The sequence below is a fragment of the Amphibalanus amphitrite genome, unplaced genomic scaffold, assembly GCF_019059575.1.
Source record: "Amphibalanus amphitrite isolate SeventyFive unplaced genomic scaffold, NRLGWU_Aamphi_draft 001190F_arrow, whole genome shotgun sequence".
NCBI lineage: Eukaryota > Metazoa > Arthropoda > Thecostraca > Balanomorpha > Balanidae > Amphibalanus > Amphibalanus amphitrite.
Genome location: NW_024882684.1, coordinates 192,796 through 215,861, shown reverse-complemented (window position 1 = coordinate 215,861; position 23,066 = coordinate 192,796). Strand labels below are relative to the sequence as shown.

General features: G+C 55.9%; 1 protein-coding gene across 1 annotated transcript in view; it reads right to left on the bottom strand.

Annotated features, from left to right (window-relative positions):
- Positions 1–253: 253 nt before the first annotated feature.
- Positions 254–23,066, bottom strand: part of LOC122370963 (transcription elongation factor SPT5-like) — a 36,570-nt gene continuing 13,757 nt past the window's right edge. The window contains exons 15-16 of the mRNA XM_043346967.1: positions 7,742–7,922; positions 254–575 (exon numbers count right to left, since the gene is read on the bottom strand). Of these exons, the coding sequence (XP_043202902.1) occupies positions 454–575; positions 7,742–7,922 (303 nt within the window). The 3' untranslated portion in view covers positions 254–453. The remainder of the gene's footprint in view (positions 576–7,741; positions 7,923–23,066) is intronic.

The window sequence follows — 23,066 nt, the reverse complement described above, 5'->3', positions numbered from 1 at the left end:
TCGATCCTTATATAAGGACCGATATCGGTCCTGATATAAGCCTGATCCTCGCGGCCCACTGGCTTTTCTCGCATGGACTACGGTTTAAACCCCCTTAGCCCACATTCTTTGTCATCACCCCACAAGGCTCCGTACCGTGAACGTGTTCCGTACTGTCCGGTACCGTATCACTCGCTGCAGCCCTTTGTAGCCCGACCCTATGTTCCCCGCCACAGCCCTAGAACACGAGGTATGACGACGGAAACACTGGCGCTCTAAGGTCGTGTGTATTGGATAGTGACGTTGGCGGATAGCTCAGCAGCAGAGGCGGCCCGCCCCAGACACAGACAGCTCCCAGCACCGCCGCACGCGCGCAGAACATATGTAGTAAGCCCGGCCGCGGCCGCCGACCGGTCGCGGACGGCCACCGGCCGGGAGAGACGGAGAAGGCGCGGCGCCCGGCCCGCGCGGCACTCAGACGTGCAGCTTGCACAGGTAGCGCATCTGCAGCATCTTCACCTCCTCCTGGTCCAGCTTGACCACGCCCTCCGGGTGGTCGATGGAGAGCAGCACCCCGCTCGCTTCGCGGTCCTCGCCTGCCGACAGGGTGCCAGGTCAGGTCAGGTCAAGTCAAGTAGTGAGCGACCAGGGTAACCCGTCATCGCCTGCCACAGGGCGGTCAGGTCAGTTTCGTTAGGTAGTTGTGGTTTCACGGGGCCGTCGGCCACGGGATCATATGCGCCCGGCGGGTCAGGTTCCGTGAGTGGAGGGCCAGGGTCACCTGTCCTTCGGCCCGTTCTCACGGTGTGGTCGGGGGCACGGGGTCCCCGGCAGCAGCGGGCCGGCGCGGACTCACACGCCGGGCCGGCGGCAGTTCCCCTGGGACTGGCGGCGGCGGGTCTGCATCTGAGGCCTTGTGGTACCGCTGGGACCGAGCCGCTGCTGAGCCCGGCCGCAGCACCCGCCGAAAAACCGCCACCGGCAGCAGCGACAGCCCAGCGACAACCCGCCGGCCTTATAATAATGCGCGCGACACAGCCGAAAAAAGATGGAAGACCAATGCGCTGAAAACGACGGAAGTCTTGGCGCACTTCAAATAACAATGTGTCTGTATCTCATTCAGAACGGTCTGTGAAAAACTGGCCCCATCACTGGTACACAAGGTGAATGAAGGAGCCGGCGCTCGTACATTCACTACGCGCAGTATCCGCGGGCCGACGCGAACAGACCTTCACCTCCTGAATTGGAGCTGATCCGTCCCAAGGCAATCACAGCGGTTTTTCTCCCGGCTGCACGGCACAGTCACCATTGTGGTCATATGTTTGTTTGTCAGACTGTTTGCAGCGACGTTTTCTCGCGAAACGGGCAGATAGCGGAGGGCGGCTGAAATTTGGGCCACTGCGCAGGTCGGCGGCTCAGCGTTTTTCCTTCCCGGAGGCGCTGCCCAGATGAAGGTCTCGGCCACTGTGCCGTGCAGCAGGGCGTTTTTTGGCTCCCCGCGTGGGTGGCGGCCGCGCAGGCGGGTGATTTCTGCTGGATTTTGGGGGAGATTTCCTCCTCTCGGCAGTCGGCGGTCGCACATACCGCGGTAAGGTCAGGGTTCCGTGAGGGGGCGGGCCCGCGTCGGAACGGGACCGGCTGAGATCGAGCACCAGCCGACCGACCACTTCAGTTTGGACAACACTTTTCACAGGGATTCTGGCGGCAAACAACGCATATGTAAGTGTTTGTCGGCTCGTTTGAGGACTGAAAAAGAAAATAAATTTTATCAGTAAAACGCCTTTTGGGGCGACGAACGGGGCGAGCAAGAGGGTGGTCCTTGCACGTGTGCGAAATTGCGAGGGGGTACCTCCAACTAACTTGTGCACTGTACCCTACCAACCGGTCCCAAGCGATGTGCCAAATTTGAGCGCAAACGGCCTAGCCGTTCTCGAGATCTAAAAACGGCACCCTGCACGAGCGCACGGGCAAAATGGGTCCCAACTCCCAATTGGCTTTTGCACGGCACCCTACTAACCGGTCCCTAACCATGTACCAAATTCCAGCGCAATCGGTTCAGCCGTTCTGGAATCAAGATCTGGAATCGACCCCTGCACGTGCGCACGTGCGGCAGCTCCCCAACTCTGGCACATGGATATGCATTGCCTAGTGGGTGCCTAAATGCACGCCAATTTTCAGCGCAATCAGCCCAGCAGTTACACATATATTGCCATTGTTACATAACTGACACCTCTTCGTTTTGCACGTGACACGTGCATAGGGGGTCACTCACATGCATCTGGAATAGTCCAATGCTTGGTAGAAGGAATGAAGCTACCCTACAAAAACTACCGCATGTAAATCGGTCAAGTGGTTGCGGAGATAAAAGCCTCGCAAAAACGTGAACACGGCCGGCCGACTCCTCATGCTCAGAAATTTCCGTATTCTACGAAAGGCTACGCTCGCTTCGCTCGCTCCGCAATCACTCAGGAAAATCGGTGGACAGCACGGCCAGAGCACGGCCAGCCGATCGGAAGGAAAGAGAATAACCAATTGCCATTCGCCACTGTTCAGCACAAACCACAAGGACTGAAAATACACGGTCCGTTCCAGTGTCCTATAAAAAACAAATGTTATGATGATACACTAGATATTAAAACACCAAACGAATATATAACATTGTTTTACTGTTACTTCAAGCAGTACCTACATAACTGGATTCAATAACGACCAAAGTCGAAGAGATGGATATAATTTGATCTTCGCAAAATCCCGAGAAACGATTGAGATGACGCGCAATACAAATTCGGACCGAGGTATTCTCGATGCATTTCATGAATGGCCAAAAGGTACCATTAATTATGCAGCGGCCTGTCCGGTGACACCAGAGGGGCACCCGGCTAGCTATGACTAAAATTCGGCGAGAATGGCAGCCTTCGCCGGAGTCTGGACGTCAGTTGCCAGTTTCCAGAGAGTGCGGTGCCGGCGAGGTCGGGTTGCCGGCGCCGCTCGGCTCGACCTTGCACCCGTCGCCCCTGGCTGGGTCGGCTGGACGCAGCGGCGAGCGGCGCCCGAGCGCGGCGGTCACACCCGAGCCGACCCGACCCCGCCCGGTCACACCGCTCTGAGCCGACCTGCTCCGGTTAAACCGCTCTGACCTGAGCTGACCTGCCCGGGGTATACCGCAGTGACCTGAGCCGACCTTGCATGGGGTCACACCGCTCTGACCTGAGCCGACCTGCTCGGGGTATACCGCAGTGACCTGAGCCGACCTGCTCGGGTTAGACCTGGCCAATCCTGTGCGGTGCACGGCCATGCCTGGGCGACCTGCCCGACCACACCCTCAGACGCAATCAGGGCTGGTGTGGGGTCAGTCCAGTCGTACAGCGCGGGCCCGCTGCGTGGTCAGCTCTCACAGGACGGCCATTCACACGCCTCGGACAGCGTCCGGTACGGGACGATCGACCCGCCGGCCGTCACTCGCCGACCCTGGTTCTCGGGCACGGCAGTCTCAACATACCTACACACCACACGGCAGTCTCAACATACGCAGTACGCACCACACGGCAGACACGAGCGGCGACCTGTCGAAACGTGGACGGTGACTCACAAACGGACACGGCAGTCGCACAGCGCAGCGATGGTGTGCAGTGGCCTGTGTTGTGGCCACGATGATAACAGGAACAAAATCAGCCTGTGCACAAAGCCAATTGCACAAATCCGCCTGTATTATCTGCGCCGACATCTGATCAAAAACCTGACCTCTGGCAACAGCTTTCAAATGGCATGTCTCGGTCTATTCGTGCCACTCAATTAACCCAGTGTATCTAGCCAAAGTGCCATTATGTGGACTCGGTCGCCGGTGTGTTATTCGTTTGACACCTAACCAGGCCACCGGGGCCCGGTGGAGCGCGCTCAAACGAGCCGCCGCCACCGCCGCTCGTAAACGGCTCACGGGCGTTTACCCAATTTAGCGGCACTGTGACACCATCTATAACTCGGCGACAGCCCTACCCACCCGGCGGAACACCGAAATCAATCAGGGCGCTGACCGGAACGCTCGTATGCTCGAGTCGCCGCTCTCAGGGTCGGCGCCCGTTGCAAGTCACACCTCTCGAACAGTTGGCAGAGCGCGTCACTCGGTCACACGGGTCACGCCCTGGACCATCGGTATGTCGGTCCTAGTGGAATGAGCCGGCTATGGAACCGCACCGCGGCACTGAGGACCCACTGGCTCTGTGATTCGACGAGGGGGCTGCGGAGGGCAGAGGGCACAGCGCAGTACCTGAGTAGACACTGAGAGGAGGTGGGACTGGGCGAGGGGGCTACGGAGGGCAGGGACCACCGCCCTTTGATGGACAGACCCTTAGATCAGTCGGTCGGCGGGGCGGATCATCAGCCGCTCCAAAACAGCCCCGGGCCTCCTATGTACTAACTATGTATGTATGTAACTATGTAGTTTACAGTAGCGGACAGAGCGGACAGTATGAAATACTGGCCGCCAGCGTGTCCCAGCCCTCAGACAGCCTGTCAGCCTGAGTATACCCACAGAGATAACTGCGCGGCTCTCTGACGGCCGGCGCCAGCCGACCCCCGTTTCGACAGCGGACCTCGGGTGTTTACTGCGGCGCACGGCTGACCCCGGCGGCAGACACGGACGGCTGCAATCCCAGCCGAGCGGAGCTATCTCCGGCGGGTGTCCGTGCGCGCGCCACGCCCCGGGGTTGCAGACAGGGGTGGGCAGTTGGACCGCACCCCAGCGCAACGAGCGCGGACCCGCCCAGTTACCTTAGCTAAGTTATCTACCTTAGCAAAGTGACAGACAATACCGCCATTGGCATGGCATGGTAGCAAACAGAGGCGATGTGTCATTCCAATAAACAACTTACATAAACGTTTTCTTGCCTCGCACTCACTCGTGCGCGCATATAGACACAACAATGCCGCGGAGCAGATAACTGCAGAGTGCACAGTGACGGTAGGCCAACCACAACAAAAGAACTGCGATTGTCAGGCCGGCTTTCCCGTCACAGAGGCTGCGCGCCGGCACCGCGGCGGGCACCTGCTGCAGAGGAGTGGACCGCGCGGCGCGGAGCGGCGCCGCCGGCCGTGCAGATCGACCCCGGGCGGAGCGCGGCTGCAGCGATCACAGAGCGCCGACAGCGGCCAGACCGTGTGACGGGCGGACCGCGGCCCGGGAAACGCCGCCCCACACAGGCCGATTTGTCAGCACGTCTTTTTGGACCGGCTCGGCGAGAAAATCACCGTGTGGACAGCGAGTTCGGCTGAACTGTGGGGGTGTGGTCCCGAGTTGGGGGGGGAACAGAGCGCGACACAAGGTCGGGCCGCCCCATTGGCCACTGACAGCTGGGTGACAGGTAAACTCGACTGCTAGCGTCCGTCCGTCACCCAAATATCAGCGGCAAAAACTCCGTCAGCCGGCAGACAATTACCTGCCCTTCCAGTCATGGCTTTTAAATGACCTGGGTAAAACGATGAATGACAAGAGAAAAAAAAAACTGGCAAAATGTCGCCCAAAACTAAGGTAATTAGTCAAACTAATTCAGAATCAGCCCAGTTTTTAATCGGGCAATCATTCCAGAAATGACTATCCCCAGACGTGTAATTTCTTTTCTGAACGGTCCGACCCAAAGAAGTGACTTTCATCAGCGCTCATTCACTGGTCGGATGCGCAGCCATTCACTGGTCGGATGCGCAGTCATTCACTGGTGGGATGCGCAGCCCACCGGCAGCCCACCACGCCGGCCGGCCGGCCGCCCGCCCATCGAGTGTTTTCCAACCGGGCCTATCCATCGGCATCGAACTCATTAGTTGAGCCGACCTCACAGACCTGTTCGACCGAGCTGGCTGTCCTTCAACTGTGACCCGCGACCGGCGCCGTCAGGACAAGCACACCGGCCCGACAATTGGTACAAACATGGCTCGACTCGATGGCCAGATGGCCTTCTGCGTCCAGAGCGGTCAGTTTATGGAGGACGTGCTCGGTGATACCGCAATGCACTGGTGCTTGCGCTCGCCTTTTGTATCGATAAAATGTCACATTGCAATGGACGTGCCGTAAATGTATGTGGTCGGAGCAGCTCCGTTCGATTTTTCCGCCCCTATCGAATCTATGACAATGACGAGTGGAGCGAACTACGTCAAGCGATAACCAGTTGGGCGGTGGCCGGTGGGCCGCCGTGTAGAGCTGTGGGCGTGCCGCGACACGGCGGCGCCGTGCCCCCGGCCGGGTCAGCAGGTGACGGCGGACTACACCCCCGGCCGGCGGACTGACGGCGGACTGCACCCCGGCCGGCGGACTGACGGCGGACTGCACCCCGGCCGGCGGACTGACGCACCGCCCCCGGCCGGTGGACTGACGGCGGACTGCACCCCGGCCGGCGGACTGACGCACCGCCCCCGGCCGGCGGACTGACGCACCGCCCCCCGCCGGCGGACTGACGGCGGACTGCACCCCGGCCGGCGGACTGACGGCGGACTGCACCCCGGCCGGCGGACTGACGCACCGCCGCCGGCCGGTCAGAGACGAGTAAATCGTCCGCCATTGAGGACAGCGCCGCCGGCCGGGTGGGTCAGTGGGCACCCCCCCCCCCCCCCGGCCGGCCGGTCAGAGCAGCTCGTCCGCCCATCGAGGACAGTGCCTCCGGCCGGCCGCCAAGGACCAGGGGCCCGGTGCAGGGGTCACACGTTGAGCAACGCCGGCCGGCCAGCCGGCGAGCCGCCGCGCCGGGTCACGGGTCACGGGTCACGGGTCGCGGCAGACCCCGCCGACCACGGTCACGGCACGGTCGGCGCCCAGCCGACCGCCTGACCCCACACCCGATCCAGCCCACCGCCCCAGCTCACACCTCATTCATCTGCCCGGCCGCCCGCGACCGGGCGCGTGTCGGCCTCCCATTAAACGCCCAACATCTCAAACAGCGCGAGCAACGCAACGCCGCCAAAGCACCGACCGGCTGGCGTTTGCGGGTTAATCCAATTACACGCCGTAAGGTAATACGTACGCAAAATGGAGCGTATGTCGCAAAGGACTGCTATCATTTACAGACGTCGTTAGCGGCGTTGTGCAACGTTTCTGCCCAAACTTGTCGAATTGCAGGGGGGCCGGCGGGGTGAGGCAGGGGCCCGGCGCCGTGGCCAGGGAGGAGGCGCCGCCGGTCGGCTGGTCACGGCCCGCCGCCGCCGCTCATGGAGCGAGCACCACGCAACGGCTGAGGGCAGCTGGGCGGCGCGTGTTGCACCACCGTGCACCCTGCACAGTGCACAGCCGCGGGCCGGCGCAGAGGCCATCTCCCGCACTGGCCAGAGGCCATCTCCCGCACTGGCCAGAGGCCATCAATCTCCTACACTACTCCGGCTACCAGCAGCCGTCAATGGGCCGGCGTGGCCTACAAACGGCGGCGGGCGCCGCGCCGGCTGGACCGGTGGCCCGCCCCGCCCCGCCCCACCCCGGCCGGCCAGACGAACACAAAATGACCCGAAACTGTCCCGGAAAGGTAACTGAATAAAACATCAGAGGCTCTCCACGAACAATTGGCGAGCCGTCTCGCCGAGTCTGTCCGATCGGTAGTGGGATAGGTCACAATATTCTAAGCCGTATTCGCAGCAAAACACACGCACCCACTCACGCACAGCTCCCCTCCCCTCCCCCACACACACTCCCGGGGTGGGGGGCGGCCGGCGGCCACTGACCTAGGATGACCTTGACCCCCTCCCCTCCTCCACACACTCCCGGGGTGGGGGACGGCCGGCGGCCACTGACCTAGGATGACCTTGACGCCGTCGCCGCGCTGCGGCTGCACCGGCTCCAGCTGGTCGGCCGTCAGGTTCACCACGCGCTCCTCGTCCGGCAGAAACAGCGAGCACATGGCGCCCGTCACGCTGCGCACCACGCCCGTCTGGCCGGCCAGGCCGGCGTCCTCGTGACCGTCCCGGATACGCACCTGAGGAGAGGCGAGGTCACAGGTCACAGGTCAAGGGTCACCAACGAACGCGGAGCGGCTCGGGCGGACAGTATGTAGGGGCCTGAGACAGGGAGGGTCACAGGTCACAGGTCACCACCAAACGCGGACAGTACGGTAAGGGTCACCGCGGTCAGGTGAGGGTCTCAGGTCACTAAGATATAACGACAGACACACAGACGTATTGACAGAGCGGTACACCAAGTAAACCGGTTCGACGTAAAGGCAAATAACCTGAGAACTTTACAAAACCATCAGAATGTAGGAAATAACATTACACACCTAGTTCATGAAGAGCACACATAACCACATGGGTTATTAGCCACATGGGCTACGCTGTTCTTTTTCCAGAGGGCAATGGTCGGCTTGGGGCGCCGCCGCCTCACCTCCGGTATCATCATTCCCCGCACACACACGATGCACACCGTGATAAGGGGGTGTATGGCACCAGTAGCGTAGAACAGGTTCTGGGGATGCTGATTGTCTAACGCTGGCCTTTGCGGGGTAATCAGCCCATATTTCAGCCCCTCCCCGCCGCCGTCTTTCGCTGCAGCGTTTCGCCATGTAAGTAACCACGTTCTGTATGCCGGTGCGGTGCTCTGAGCCGACCTGCGCGCCCCCGAGGTGGCCACGCTCGGCTGCTCTGTTTCGCCACACGCTCATAACGCTGCACGGCCAGCTGAGCGGCCGGCGGCGCCGTGCCGATCGGCCGCGCCCGCCGCCAGACGCTACGGCGTACGGCCCAGCCTCGCCCTTCCCCTCCCCCAGACGTTACGCGGCCTGGCCAGGAGACGTTACGGCCTGGCCGTACGCCAAGCGTTACGCCCCCCCCATAGACGTTACGGCCCGGCCACGCCCTTCCCCCAGACGTTACGCCCCCCCAGACGTTACGGCCCGGCCACGCCCCCCCCCCCACCAGACGTTACGGACCGGCCGCGCCGCTCCACTCCGCCAGTTTTACACCGGCCACGGCGGTAAGCCAATACAGTCATTTCGACAACCACACCATACATACGTGCCGAAAATACACTCCGAGTAGATCTATATTGTGCCCATTTCGGAATACCTAGTTCACAGTTGGCAGCTCGGCTAACAGGCCGTGACGGTGTTCCCTAACGCTCCGTTATTTATCACGTTTGGATTGTCATAGTTTTGGACTTATTTGAGGCAGCCGGTCGGCCTTGGCAAACTGACCCAGAAACAGAGGGGTCCGGGTGTCCCTGTATCCGGCGCCGGTCCGGTTGCCCCCCCCCCCTCTGAAATGGGCGCGCATCATCTCGCCAGACGCCGTCACTCATCAGCGGCGCTGACCTGCGCGTACGAACCGTGGCGTCACAGGGACGAGCCCGGGGCGGGGCAGCTGCTCCATTACTGGGGAGGAGTCGGCCCAGCCCCGACACCGTCCCCGAGGCCGACTAAGGACAGCGGCCACACACGGACCGGGGCGCGGCGCAGGACGGCTCGTCGGCAGCCGTCAGATGGCGGACGGGCGGCTGTATGCCCTGTGTCGTCCTCTAATCGTAACACCAGGAAAGTCCAATGAGAGGCTGCACCGTATTTTAATCGAGCGATTCCTAAGGCGGTGACCTTGCATTAGTATCATCTCAGCCGGCGCCGCTGCCTAAATTGGCCGGGGGAACTGCGCAGTTCCGCGAGCAGTTGTCGCCGCTGCCTGCAGAGGCCGCAGGTGGTGTGTGCATTGACACCCTGGGCAGCTGCTGGCTCAATCCAGAGCGTCGGACGGAAACTGTTAATACAGTCGCATTCGCTACGAACTCCCAGCAGCGCCACACGAGGTAAAACGGTGACTGATAGTTATGCTCCAAGTGCAAAGGCACAGAGGAAGGGCAGGGCCGAAAGGTGCCATTGATGTAAAAGCCGTGGGAAAACACTTTCCACATTGCAATCCAGATGTGACATTTGATGGAGACGATTGTTTAGACCTAGGGTAAGATACCTAACTGGTTAGCCCATAAGGCATTATGTACCACCACCTATTCTGCAATAGGCATAGCTGATCAGAGCTCACATGATCTTCAAGCTCCGATGGTTTCGATTAAATATTCGACCCAAATGCCAGTAAAAGGCATCATAACAGATCTTGAGTCGTAGCCAATCGTTGTAAAAGCCTTTGGAGCTGCGATACTCTGCTTGCGATAACTAATGACAAGTCCCTTTCTGCAATAAACCACCTCGGCAATATACCACCTGAAGGCATGGGGACATGCCCGAACAGCCCTACGCGCGGCGGTAAGTCCGTCCACCCCCGGGCGACTATAGCAGATGCGCCGCTCAGAGAAGCCCGTGCGTGGGCCGGGTCGGGCGGCCTGTCGCCGTCAGCGCCCGTCCGACCCACCAGTCCGGGTGTCCCGCCGGGGTCGGGGTGTCCGCCGGGGTCGGGGTGCCCCGCCGGGGTCGGGGTGTCCCGCCGGGGTCGGGGTGTCCGCCGGGTGTCCTCCCTCATTACCGGCGAGACAAGGTCAGGAGGCCGCCCCCATCAGCAGCCACCGGCGGAGCAGTTTGGACTGGAGCCCGAGGGAGCGGAGCCGCCCACGGGAGCGGACGGCACGGCGCCCTCACCACAGCCGGGACAGGTCGGCACGGCGCCCTCACCACGGCCGGGGCAGGTCGGCACGGCGCCCTCACCACGGCCGGGGCAGGTCGGCACGGCGCCCTCACCACGGCCGGGGCAGGTCGGCACGGCGCCCTCACCACAGCCGGGACAGGTCGGCACGGCGCCCTCACCACGGCCGGGGCAGGTCGGCACGGCGCCCTCACCACGGCCGGGGCAGGTCGGCACGGCGCCCTCACCACGGCCGGGGCAGGTTGGCCGCGGCCCTCTGACCGGATCCCGAGGTCAGATGTGGCCCTCACAGAGGTCAGATACCGCCCTCTGACCGAGGGCACGTCCGAGGCCCTATGACCGGAGGCACGGCCGATCTCCGCCCCGATCGGATATCGGCCAGCCATCGCGGCATGCGGCGCAAACAGGGTCCGGCGTCACGGGCCAGCGGCGGGCCGGCAGCCGCTCCGGCCGGGACCCGGCCCGCCCCGCTGCAGAGCAGACGCCGCGGCCCCGACAACCCCGGCTGTTGGCCATCAGCCCAGCCGCCGGCCACTGATGACCCATCATCGGCGGCATGATGTAACTCCAGCGGCGTGGGAAACGGGCGGCGGGATGCCGACCCCCGGACGGCGTCCCCGCTCACACGGTACAAATTAATAAATGCTGGACCAAATAGGACTACCGTCGAGCTTGTAGCTCAGCTAAAAGGGGGACACCTAACGAGTACCCCAGGTCCCAGCACGTGTGTGACTGTTAAGCTCGTTGCTTTTGCAACACTCATTGCAACGAGGTCATTGCAGTAAGACCAGGCGTTAGTCTCATTTCTCATTGACAGCGGCCGGCAGGCCCCGGGTACTGCTCCGAATCGGACAGGACGGCAGAGTCGTTCGACGCGTCGTCGCTCAGGTGAACAGACGAGGAACAGCGCAGCAGCTCCTTCGACGCCACAAACGGGGCTCATTGACGACCCACTTATTGTCGGCGTAGTGACGGTGACACAGACGTAACGCAGGCGGCCACCCGGGCGCGCACCGAAAGTGCCAGTCGGCGGAGTTACGGATGGTCTGGTCCAGAGACCATGACCCGCACAGTCCGCGGACCACAGTTGGCGGACACCGACGGCGCCGCGCCGCCGGGGTTTCCCAGCTCATAAAGAGCGCTGATCAGCGCCTGTCCCAGATGGGGGCGAACTTGTCGGCCGGGCCATCAGCGCCGAGCCCGCCGGCGCCCACCAAATCGGCACGGCCTCCTCCTCTTCCCGTCTCGGCGCGGCACAAGGCCAGCGCCCGGGGCACCGCCGCCGGCGTCCACGGCCACCACATCTCGCCGGGCGTACCCAAACAGCTGCGGGGGCGTCGGCCGTGAGCCGGGGATCGGCGAGCGTGCCGAGGATGGCCGCCGGTCACCCGAGGTCGCAGTCGGGTGGGCCGAGCTCCGCCCGCCGCCGGGTGACTCAGAGGGGATCAGTGGCATCACACGGGCAGGGGTGCTCCGCCCGCCGGCGGCTGGGGTCAGCGGGCACCAGCGAAGGTGAGCAGGGGTCAAATGTCACGGGGTCACCGCGGCCAGAACACATCAGCACCGAGAAGACGGCACCCGCCGCCGGCCGATATGTGTCCCGCCGAGGCCATCGGGGATTCCCCCCGGAGAACCGACTGTCAAGGACGCGTTACGACAACGCTCAGCAGGGACGCCCTATTACAATTATTACATTGCAACAGCGCGCTGCGGCGGGCCCATGGCAGCGCTCGTCCCCGCGCCAGGCCCCGTGTCCCCCGGAGTCCTCCTCTCTGTGTCCTGCGCAGCGCGAACCGGCCCGCTCGGGCTGACCGGCGCCGGCCGGCGGACTCCTGTCCTGTGTGCAGGGGCCCGGCCGCCCGCGGGGGCCGACAGACCATCAGGCCAGGTCGGCCGGCTTGCTTCACGGCCGACCTCCGCGGCCATGCAACTGCTATGCAAGCTCGGTGAAGCAACTCGAGCTGAGGTCAGCCGCGCATCTTCAGGCAAGAAAACGCCCATCGGAGCCCCATTATCCGCCGGCACAGTACCTGATATTGCTTTTTTCACGAAGCAACAGCTACCTGATATTACTTCACAGAGACTGGGCAGGACAGGGGTTGGCCGTTGGACGCTGTAACATATGCCCAGGGGCGGAGCGGGTGAGTGGGCACGCAGCTACGTGATGAACTCATTGCGCGCTCAACAGCACACAAAAGTCGCATTCACGGATCGGTTGGCACTGGGAGCCAGTCATTGAGATCGGCACCAACGACAGAGAGCTGCGCGGGACACTACACATGGCGCGTAAAGCCATCGGTTTTTCTACCCGCAATTACTTTGATAGCACCAGCCGATGCAATCGCCCCGAAATTGTTACTGCAATGCGAGGGACGCGCCCAACATCCGTACGGTCATTGCGCAAAAGCTATTTGACAAATGTTAGTAGGCCGCTATCCTGAAGAGTAATCTCTGTATACCAGCTTTTGTTAGTCAAATCCACTTGCAACATATCATATTGGTCTAAATGTTTTGTACATAGAGGTAAAAAGTACCGGAGTGGTAAATGGTCCGTACATTTATCTCGAGAGAACTGCTCTTTAAATACAAGTTAGAAGGTCTATCAACATCAAAAAACAAACGTGTGTAATGTAACGAATGAGAGGGTGGTGGCCGATAATAGGGCGAAATCAATAACTCGCACTGATACGTTTACACTTTATACGTTATCTTTGTACATAAAAAACGCGGAGACTAGGTATTCAATGAACAAATCAAGAGAGAATTAAGGGACAAACAAAATAAACACCATACACCTGCGTTTCCACTTAGTCCCATGTAAGCGCTACCGTTTCACAATGGCCCCGTGAGCCCTGACCCGGACTGGGTGCTCGGAACGGCGCGCCTTGTCGCCCGCGGTTTGCGCCCGAACGCGGTCCATTCTGGCGGTCGACACCCGTGGGTCGGCTGTCGCGTTAGTCCGGAGGTTACATAACGTGACAGCCCTGATCGCGATTAACCGACCCCAAGGCTCAGCGGTGACCAAGAAAAGGATTCAACGTCAGCTTTGTCACACCTGCGCAACACAAACGTTTCTAGAGGACGATCAGAAACTTTCGCAATCGCTTCTGGCGATACATATACTTACATCCCGTGGCATTCCGCTAAACGACTATGACCCCATCCTGACTCTCTGCTCCTTCTATGGCATTGCACATCCGTGCGAATTTTACGATACCACTCATGGCGCTGAGCGGTACTCAACCAACCGTGGAAAATGAGTCCCGTGTGGTAACGCATATGCTATAGCGGACATCATTTCTTTACGGATCAGTAGGCGAAGATGGGCTTGCACCCATCGGCGTACAAAGAAAACCACGCAACCGCTGCATTAAGCCGCTAAATAATTCATGATTTGTTCTACTTCATGGCCAGCGTGCAACAAGTTCGGACAGGGGGCAGCCGATGACCCCCGTGGGCCGCGTGTGGTAACCGACGGCCGGTCCGCCGGGCGGAGGGCACCGCTCAGGTGGTGAGGGTCCCTGCTGGTGACACAGGGAGGAGCGCCACGGGCGCCTGCTCACCCACCCCGCGGCGCCTCAGACAGAGCCACCGAAGGCCGCGGCGCGCGCACCAAATGCAGAGCGACTCGATGGAGCGATTCGCGCCTGCCAAGCGCGCCGTCGGAGTAGAGGAGCGGCGCATCCTCAGATAGGATGCTCAGGATTCGAGTGTTCCGAATCATGAGGCCCTGCTATTCATTAGCAGCACATCACGTTTCAACAACCTACCAGTCTTGAAAATAAAACGCAGCCCCGAGAAAGGTCCAATAAGAGCTCTTAGCGAGATAGCATTGCCTAATCAACCTACAAACCTCGAGACATGTTTATTGTTTATCTTTCTTGAAAAAAAAACTCATGACTCAGGACTTAACCCTTGCACTTATGGGAGAGAGGGTCGAACGGATCTCCCCTCCCCCTTGTTTTTTTTTCGGGAATAACTCGTGCAAAAAGCGCCTGATCGAGAGGAACATTTCAGTACCCTCGAATTAATCAAATTTACACATACTCTGACCATTTCATGACCCTGACCCAAACGAACTTTGACCTGTGAATTATTGCTCGAGATCATGTTTGGCCGAAATCGCAATTCGGCGTACGTCGGGCCGTCGGCTCACGTTATCCGCGCGTTTGCAGTCTTTTGTGGTTTTAAACGTTCAAACACGTGAAATGGTGTTGATATCATGCATTATGGAGGGTGTCAAGGTCACGTGAAGGTCAGGTCAGGTCACTGACTTTTGATGACCTTGGTTCACTTTTTTCGAGTTTTACATGTTCCTAGGCTAGTTTTTGGAACTGAATTTCGAATTTAGCAACCATTTGAAGTTTGAACACTTACGCAGTAGTTTTGGTGCCTTCGTAACGTGCTACGAGGCTGTCAGTGGTGGTTGACACCTATCAATACCCGACGGGACGCCTACTGGTTGACCTGACCTGACCTGACCCGACCGGGCCTAAATGCATGAAGACATCATCTGTGATCAAAACTAACATGAAATCCGTGATCAGCACCCCCGAAAACCCCCTAACGACCTCACTTAACGAAGTTCTGACGGGTCCCGATATTCCCGATCTCTGGGTCATTGTCCTGACCTGGGAGGTCAACGAATGACCAAGGACCTTAAAATTTGGTATCATCGGCTTCCTCTCGCCACGGGCAACACGCTCGTTCTTTCCGTGAAGCTCTAGCTCCATCAGGGGCCGAACGGCAAAGTCGGGGTGGCGGGTCCAACGCCCCCCCCCCCCCCCCCACCACCACCACCAATACGTTCACGGCTGGCAGAACACCAATACGGGCGAGGCTTAACCCTTTCAAGACCTGGTAGAAGGGGTGATGCATCCTAAAGTTTTTTCGCAGTTGGTGTAATAACATCGGTACACACTCCGCTCAATTCAGTAAACTATATGAGATTCGGTAAACTATACGAGATATGTGTATTATGTTAGTGTTTGCACCACATACGATATGGGAAAATATGTTTTGGTAATGGTGACCGAAAATCAGGTCATCAGCTAAAATATATATAAAACAGTGAATTATCGGGTTCCATCTCAAATTACCTGTGGGCGCCTTACAGCAAACAGCTATGGAGCTTATTACGGAGCGAGCGAAGCGAGCGGAGATTAAAGGAAATAGTTCACATTTTAACATGGGTTTTGAACTGGAATAGCAGTTCCGTAGCTTGGGCTGAGACGAGCATAAATCAGGAGCTTTTACAGCCCAACGATCACCCTAGGCAAAGATATTCTATTTCTCGTCCCGAAAAAGGTGTCTTGCGTTGAGGATGTGTGCCTTGCATATATTTGCATCCAGTATGAAACGAGCATGGGTCCCGAAAATTCTTCAGAAACTAGAGAAATTATCTACGAGAACTCTAGAGAAATTCTCGTACCGATCAATAAGGACATTCAGGGGAACATTATCGCCCTTGCCAGTAAAACTAGTAAAAGGGCTAACTTTGCATGGTTCTTTAATCTTTAATGCATTATTTCACGCACTGGCGGATCCAGGGTTTCAGCGCGGGGGGGGGGGGCATACCAGGTCACGGAGCCAAACCTTCTCCTAGGGTACCCCCAAATCCTGTCTTCTCATCGGATTTAGGCCACTTATTTTTCGTCATAGCCCTGATACGTTAGTTTTTTTTTCTTAAAAAACAAAAACAAATGGTAGGCCACCTGGGCCCTGTTTCACCGGTGATAGCAACACGCTGCTATTGCACGTGGGGCGTTCCACGACAAATCGACAAATAAAAGATTAAATTTGCACCCTCATATTTTATTTTTCGTTGAAAACTGGTGTAAGGGGTTGTGATGGGCGGGGAAGCCAGCTGTGACAAGGATTTTTTCTTCGAACAACGGTTTCCGAGATATAGCCTCGGGCAATTCCAGCAGGTCGCGCTGCAGCCCTATGTTTGGCGGCCTATAACTCAGAAACTATTGGTTTTCTACGATAAAAACTTTATATGGTTCAACTCACAATCAGCCAACAAACATTTTGGCTATCTCGCATTTTCAATTTTTGAAAATTTTGATCACTTGACCTTTTGACCTATTTTTCGAAGAGTGACCTTGATATTTTCCCCACTGAAAGTTGAAATTTTGTCTGATGACGATTAAAGCCTTATCAATTGTCATTCATATGCGAAAATAAAAAAGTGGATATCGCCCTGCGTTGACCTCAGGTCAGGTAATTTTTATGACCTGTCCATTATTACGAGCGGGAGCGACAGCGAGATCTCGAGAATAAAGCAAGATAGTGACAAGCGGTAAACGGTGCAGGGTACAAATTTTTACTGAGGTCATTTTCAGGTCAGGTCAAAGATGACGTCACACTTGCCGGCCTATCTTGCCGGCCCTCACTTGCCGGCCTATCTTCAGGAGCCCTGTGGAGTCCTTATAGATCGGCATGGGACTCTCAGGCGTCGCTGCAGCGACGCCTGAGGGCTCTCATGGGAGGACTCCCTGGGAGCCCTCAGAGTCACCTGTGTGGGGCCCACAGAGTTGCCGGTAGGTAGCCGTCAGATGCGCTTGTGTAAGACCTTCAGAGGCGCCAGTGTGGGGCCCTCAGAGCCGCCGCCGATGTAGGCCCTTAAAGGGACTATCCCACCTTTAACATGGGGTTTGAGTTGAGATAGCCAAGTTTGCGGCGAGGTTCAGAAACCACTATCTATCTAGGTTGCAACCCCCGCGGCCTCTTGGTGTTGAAGAAATTCGTTCCCTTCATTTGAAAATGGGCCTTGTACAAGGCCCTATCTTCAACATGGAGCGACCGTTAGTGTGACGTCACCTCGTTTAGTCATTCTGATTTAAATGGGGTTGTTCGTTGAAAAATCGCTTAAAACTTGGTCTGAACTTTGTTGTGGTGCCTACAGAGTAAAAAGAATCAGCTTTATGGCAGTAATGTGGCCTGGGGAAGGAGGTAATTTTGGGCTGTGACGTCACATATTTGAAAGTTTGTGTTTGGAATATGGGAAGCCTAAGATGTTTAATGAAAAATAAATGCCAGAACCGTGTTCCTGGTCATCCAATCTATAAAGTCGGGCACAATTTAACTGGTTTTAACAACATTTTAGAAGGTGGGATAGTCCCTTTAAGAAACATTGGTGTTAGTCCCTCAGATTGGTGGTATTGGGCTCTCAGAGGCGCCGGTGTGAGGCCCTCACAGGCGCCATTATGGGCCCTCAGAGACATTGGTGTGAAGCCGTTCCATGCGGGTATGGGTCAGGACCCTAATTAGAGCTGAGCTGACGCTTAATGGGTCAGCAAGAGCACTCAGAGGCCAGCACAGGGCTATCAGAAGTCGGAGTGGGGCCGTTATGGAGATGTGTGATGTGTGGCGACTCAGGAGCCCGTGTCTCCGTGAGGTGCTCTCACGAGTCCTGCGGGTCTTATATCAGTCGAAATGAGGCACGCTTGGACCCTGAGCGGCCACTAATTGGCACTGCAGGGCCTCTCGGGCCCATAGGGCACCATGCATCTAATGAGGCGGCACGCGCCCCTTGTGTCCCCCCCCCCCCCCGCTTACGCTGCGCTGGCTGCGGCCATACAGGTAAATCGTATTCTAACCGTCCCTATTCCCAAGCATAGGCGGCGGCCGATTCCTGGCTTGCGCAATATGACTGCCGTCGTTACGCAATACGGTCAATAGGGTTGAAGCGGCATTGCTCCCTCGTGGTAAGAAGCAACATATTGTTAGACAAAATAAAGGCAATGACAACTAAATTGAGGTTACTAAAACGACTCTGATCACAAAAGTACATACCTAGTTACTAGGAAGGCTTTCTAATCAATTTTTATTTAGTTCCTCGTTATAGGCGTAAGAAGTGTAAGTCTGAATGGGGGGGGGGGCATACTTGTACTGAATGCCCCTCAGGCTCCTGTCCGGGGGGCATATGCCCCTAACCTATTCATTTGAGGACTCGTTTTAGGGCCTTGGGCGGGCGGGCGGGCGGATGGGGTCTGGGGAGACAGATAGACGGACGGACGAACATACGGAGAGACGGATGGACGGACGGACGGAGAATGGAGAAACGGACGGATGGATGGACGGACTGAGAGACGGAAGGGCGGACGGACGAACGGAGAGACGGACAAAGAGATGGACAGACGGACGGGTAGAGAGAGAGAGAGAGAGAGAGAGAGAGAGAGAGAGAGAGAGAGAGAGAGAGAGAGAGAGAGAGAGAGAGAGAGAGAGAGAGAGAGAGAGAGAGGGAGAGAGAGAGAGACTGGGAGAGAGAGAGAGACTGAGAGAGAAGAGAGACTGAGAGAGAAAGAGAGAGAGAGAGAGAGAGAGAGAGAGAGAGAGAGAGAGAGAGAGAGAGAGAGAGAGAGAGAGAGAGAGAGAGAGAGAGAGAGAGAGAGAGAGAGAGAGAGAGAGAGGGTGGTGAGAGAAAGGAGGATAAGACCAGACATGTGCGTGGATCCGAGAAAATGGATCTGGGATCTGATCCCACGGATCCTGATCTGGGATCCGTCGGGATCATAGATCCAGTTCTTAAACTTATCGAGAGATCCGTAGGGATCATAGATCCGAGTCTAATATTTTTGCTTGAGATCCAGTGAGATCATAGATCCTCATGTCTTTTTGTCAACACAGAAATCTCAAAAAATCACTCGTTGCAACTCACAAGCAGGGGCGTCGCCGACGGGGGGGTCGGGGGGGTCGTGACCCCCCCACTCTTGAAAACTGGGGGTGTCGACCCCCCCACTTTTTGCGATGCTGAGTATGCTTTTTTAGCTTTTATGTCAGTGAAGCAGGCGTCAGCAACACCAACAAATACATCAGATTCAGAATCGCTTCAAGAGCTCCCTAAAGCCAATTAGCCAATTACCTAAAGTTCAATTAGCTGTGGGCGGGGAACACCAGCACAACAATATTTTTAAGTAGCCACCATTCTAGTACCTTTTTATCCCTCAAAGGATTGGACGCGCCAAAACTGCCCCGAGCGTTCGTCTGATCGTTTAAAAAAAAATGGTCGCAGTCGATTCGTCGGATCAGTACCTAACTACAACTACAAACTAGCCTCAGCCCCACGGCTATCGTCACAACTAGCTGTACAGTGCACATGTAGGGGAAAGGGAGTCAGATGAAACCGTCTCGGGCTTTCGCAAAGAAGTCGCGCAAAAGGAGCCGATTGCAACGAAACTTCCGGTGCGCTCGTGTTAATCACCTACTTAAAAATAAATCGACATCCCTGATTCAAATAAAGATGACCTTGGTTCACTTTTTCATAACATGCTTTTAATTTAGGTATAGGATAGTTTTTGGAGCTGATTTTGAACTTAGCGCCCAACTGAACATTTAAGAAGTAGTTGTGTTGCTTATACATATGTATAACATGTTAGGAAGCAATCGGTGGTGGTCATCCACTATTAGGTACTGGTCGATCTGACCTGACCTGATCTACCCCAAATGCATGGAGTCATCATCTTCGTTCAAAACTAAGATAACATTCGTAATCAGAACCTCGAAAAACCATCACAACTTACATTCGCAAAGTTCTAGCAGGTCCCGAGTTTCCCTACGTATTGGCGATGACCTGAGTCCTGAGATGACCCGAAACCTTGTAAATGGGTATCATCGGCTTTCTCTCGTCACGGGCAGCATGCTCTTTTTTCCGCAAACCTCTAGATCGATCAGGGGTCGAAAGCATACATCAGCGTTACTTTAGTATACGTTATAAGTTAGCGACTGGGAGCCCACCAATAGAAGGGCTACAGTGAAGCAGAAAACATATTTGATAACTCTTTCAACGCTCTTTCGCTAGCTTCGGGTCAGATTTCATCTCAGGTCTATGTTTTGCCCATAGAAGGCAAACAGCTAACTGGACAGATTCTGCCGAAACATTTGCTTTGCAATAACTTTAGATTCCGTGAGTTTGTATGGTATTTACATATGTTGTCTTGTCACCACTGTGTTTATCTCTTTGAGACGCGTCACATGAGTTAAAATTTGACCATTCAGAATTAACGTTAAAACGACCTCAGGTCAACGTTATGTCCAGATCGAAAAAGGACCTCCTGCTGCATATGAATGGATCCGTGTTGTTGAGCTGAACTATGAACACCTTCCAGGTGCTGTCATCGCTCTACCGCGTCTTCGTCAAAAGTTGTAGAAAAAAAAATGCTGGTGGCCATCGATGGACATTGGACATTTCCACTAATGACCTTTCGAGTCATCACTCGCCATAAGTTGCACTCTGTCCCTGGCAATGATGAGCTGATTTGTCATGGCTCCAAAGATATTTTGCGTTTCTGACGAACTTTTTCAAAGCAAGAGGCATTCGTGCTTTTTATAATTTCTCATTATTTTCTAATGATGAGGTCACGTATTTGACCTGTCTCCAGATCATAGATGTAAATCCTCAGAATCATGAATTGCTGACACGTATAACCCCATACATTAGGTATACAGTGTACCAAATTTCGAAGTTATGGGAGAACAGCTACAAGAATGGCGAGAGGGGAAAGTTTGATAGAGGGGTACCGTATAACTGAACTTGACATAGCGACCTGACCTTAAGTGACCAGTGATAATTTTTACGCAAGTGATGTAGGTAGGTATACCTACCTAATAGGTTATACCAAATTTCGCGGCGCTGCACGCCGCTTTGTTACACGCGCACACATGCACATACGCACGCACAAAACTGGCAAGTGTGGCAAAAAAACACCCCTACCCATCGGGTGAAGACTAGAAACCCGACCCCCCCACTCAAAAATCCGTGGCGACGCCCCTGCTCACAAGCGTTCTTATTTAGTGATTTATGTGATGGCACATCATAAGCCATAGTTTTATGGCACTTATTGACATACAAACACTTGGAAACTTGGTTTCAAATGCTGTGGATGGTGGGATCCACTCAGATCATAGATCCATGTTCTTGGTTTATCATCAGATCCTGTGAGATCATAGATCCAGGATGATTTTTTTCACGCCGGATCCGGTGGGATCATAGATCCGAACCTGCAGTTTGCTTCGAGATCCACCGAGATCATAGATCCATCACTCGGATCCATGCACATGTCTGGATAAGACTAATGAAGGAAAAGGAAAAGACTAACAGAGACTTCAGGGAGGACGGCAAGGAGACTGATACCTACAGAGAGGAACAGTAGCGGCGGGACACCTTCAATTAAGGGGGGGCACTGCCAACTTTTGGTCCCATTCTCTCCATGCAACGCCCATAGGGCTAATGTTAAAATGCCAAAATCAAAGGGGGGGACGGTGCCTCGGTGCCCTCCCCGTTCCGCCGCCTATGGAGAGGAAAGATGAGTGAGCAAGGGATTTGAGAGATAGGTAAAGAGACAGGGGAGAAATGAGATTTTATTGCTCCGCTCCTAATAACACTTCCTAAAATAAAATATAATTGGCCGTAATTATCGAATAAGAATCGGAAATTGTCAATTGAACGTCTGATTCGCTTGCATTAATCGACAATCCGCCCTATACCATGTTTGACATGTTTGCAGTTTGCACCAAAGCCAGCTTGCAGGCTATAGCCTATACATCGAGGCAGTGGTATATACTATACATCCCGGTGAATTCCTGCATATAGCCGAGACCTCCGGCGGTATTTTCCCACGATCAGCCGGATTTCAAAGTCGTTTATTTTTCGTCCATGGCAGGCGGCCGGCGCAATCTCGGGGAAAGAGGCGCTCCAGTAACAAAAGCACGAGCAGATCGCTCAAATGCCGGTGGCCGCGATAATTTCTCTAGTTTCTGAAGAATTTTCGGGACCCATGCTCTTTTCATACTGGATCGCGTGTGCCTTACAGAAACTGAAAAGTTCTTCCTATATCAAAAATATAGAAAATAATCTTTTGTTATAAAAAGGTTTTATTTTCTTTGCTGATCATTTTGAACATAAAAAATCATAAATCCATTGCAAAAAAAATAATTTCGTGAAAGTGAACTATTTCCTTTAACGGAAATGTCTGAGTATGAGCAGCCGGCCGGCCGGCCGTGCGGACGCTTTTGCGAGGCTATCTCAGCAACCACTTGACCGATTTACATGCGGTAATTTTTGTAGGGTAGCTTCATTCCTTCTACCAAGTACTGGACTATTCCCGATGCATGTAGGTGGCCTCTTATGCACGTGCCACGAGCAAAACGAAGAGGTGTCAGTTTTGTAATTGTTGCAATATCTCGGTAACTATTTGGCCGATTGCGCTGAAAGTTGGCATGTAGGTAGGCCCCCACTAGGCACTGCATATCCATGTGCCAGAGTGGGGGTGCTGCTGCACGTGCACACGTGCAGGGGTCGTTTCCAGATCTCGAGAACGGCAGGACCGATTGCGCTCAAATTTGGTACACGGTTAGGGACCAGTTAGTAAGGTGCCGTGCACAAGTCAGTTGGGACTCATTTTGCACGTGCGCACGTGCAGGGTGTCGCTCCCAGATCTCGAGAACGGCTGGGCCGATTGCGCTCAAATTTGGCACATCGCTAGGGACCGGTTATTAGGGTGCAGTGCACAAGTTAGTTGGAGGTACCCCTCGCAATA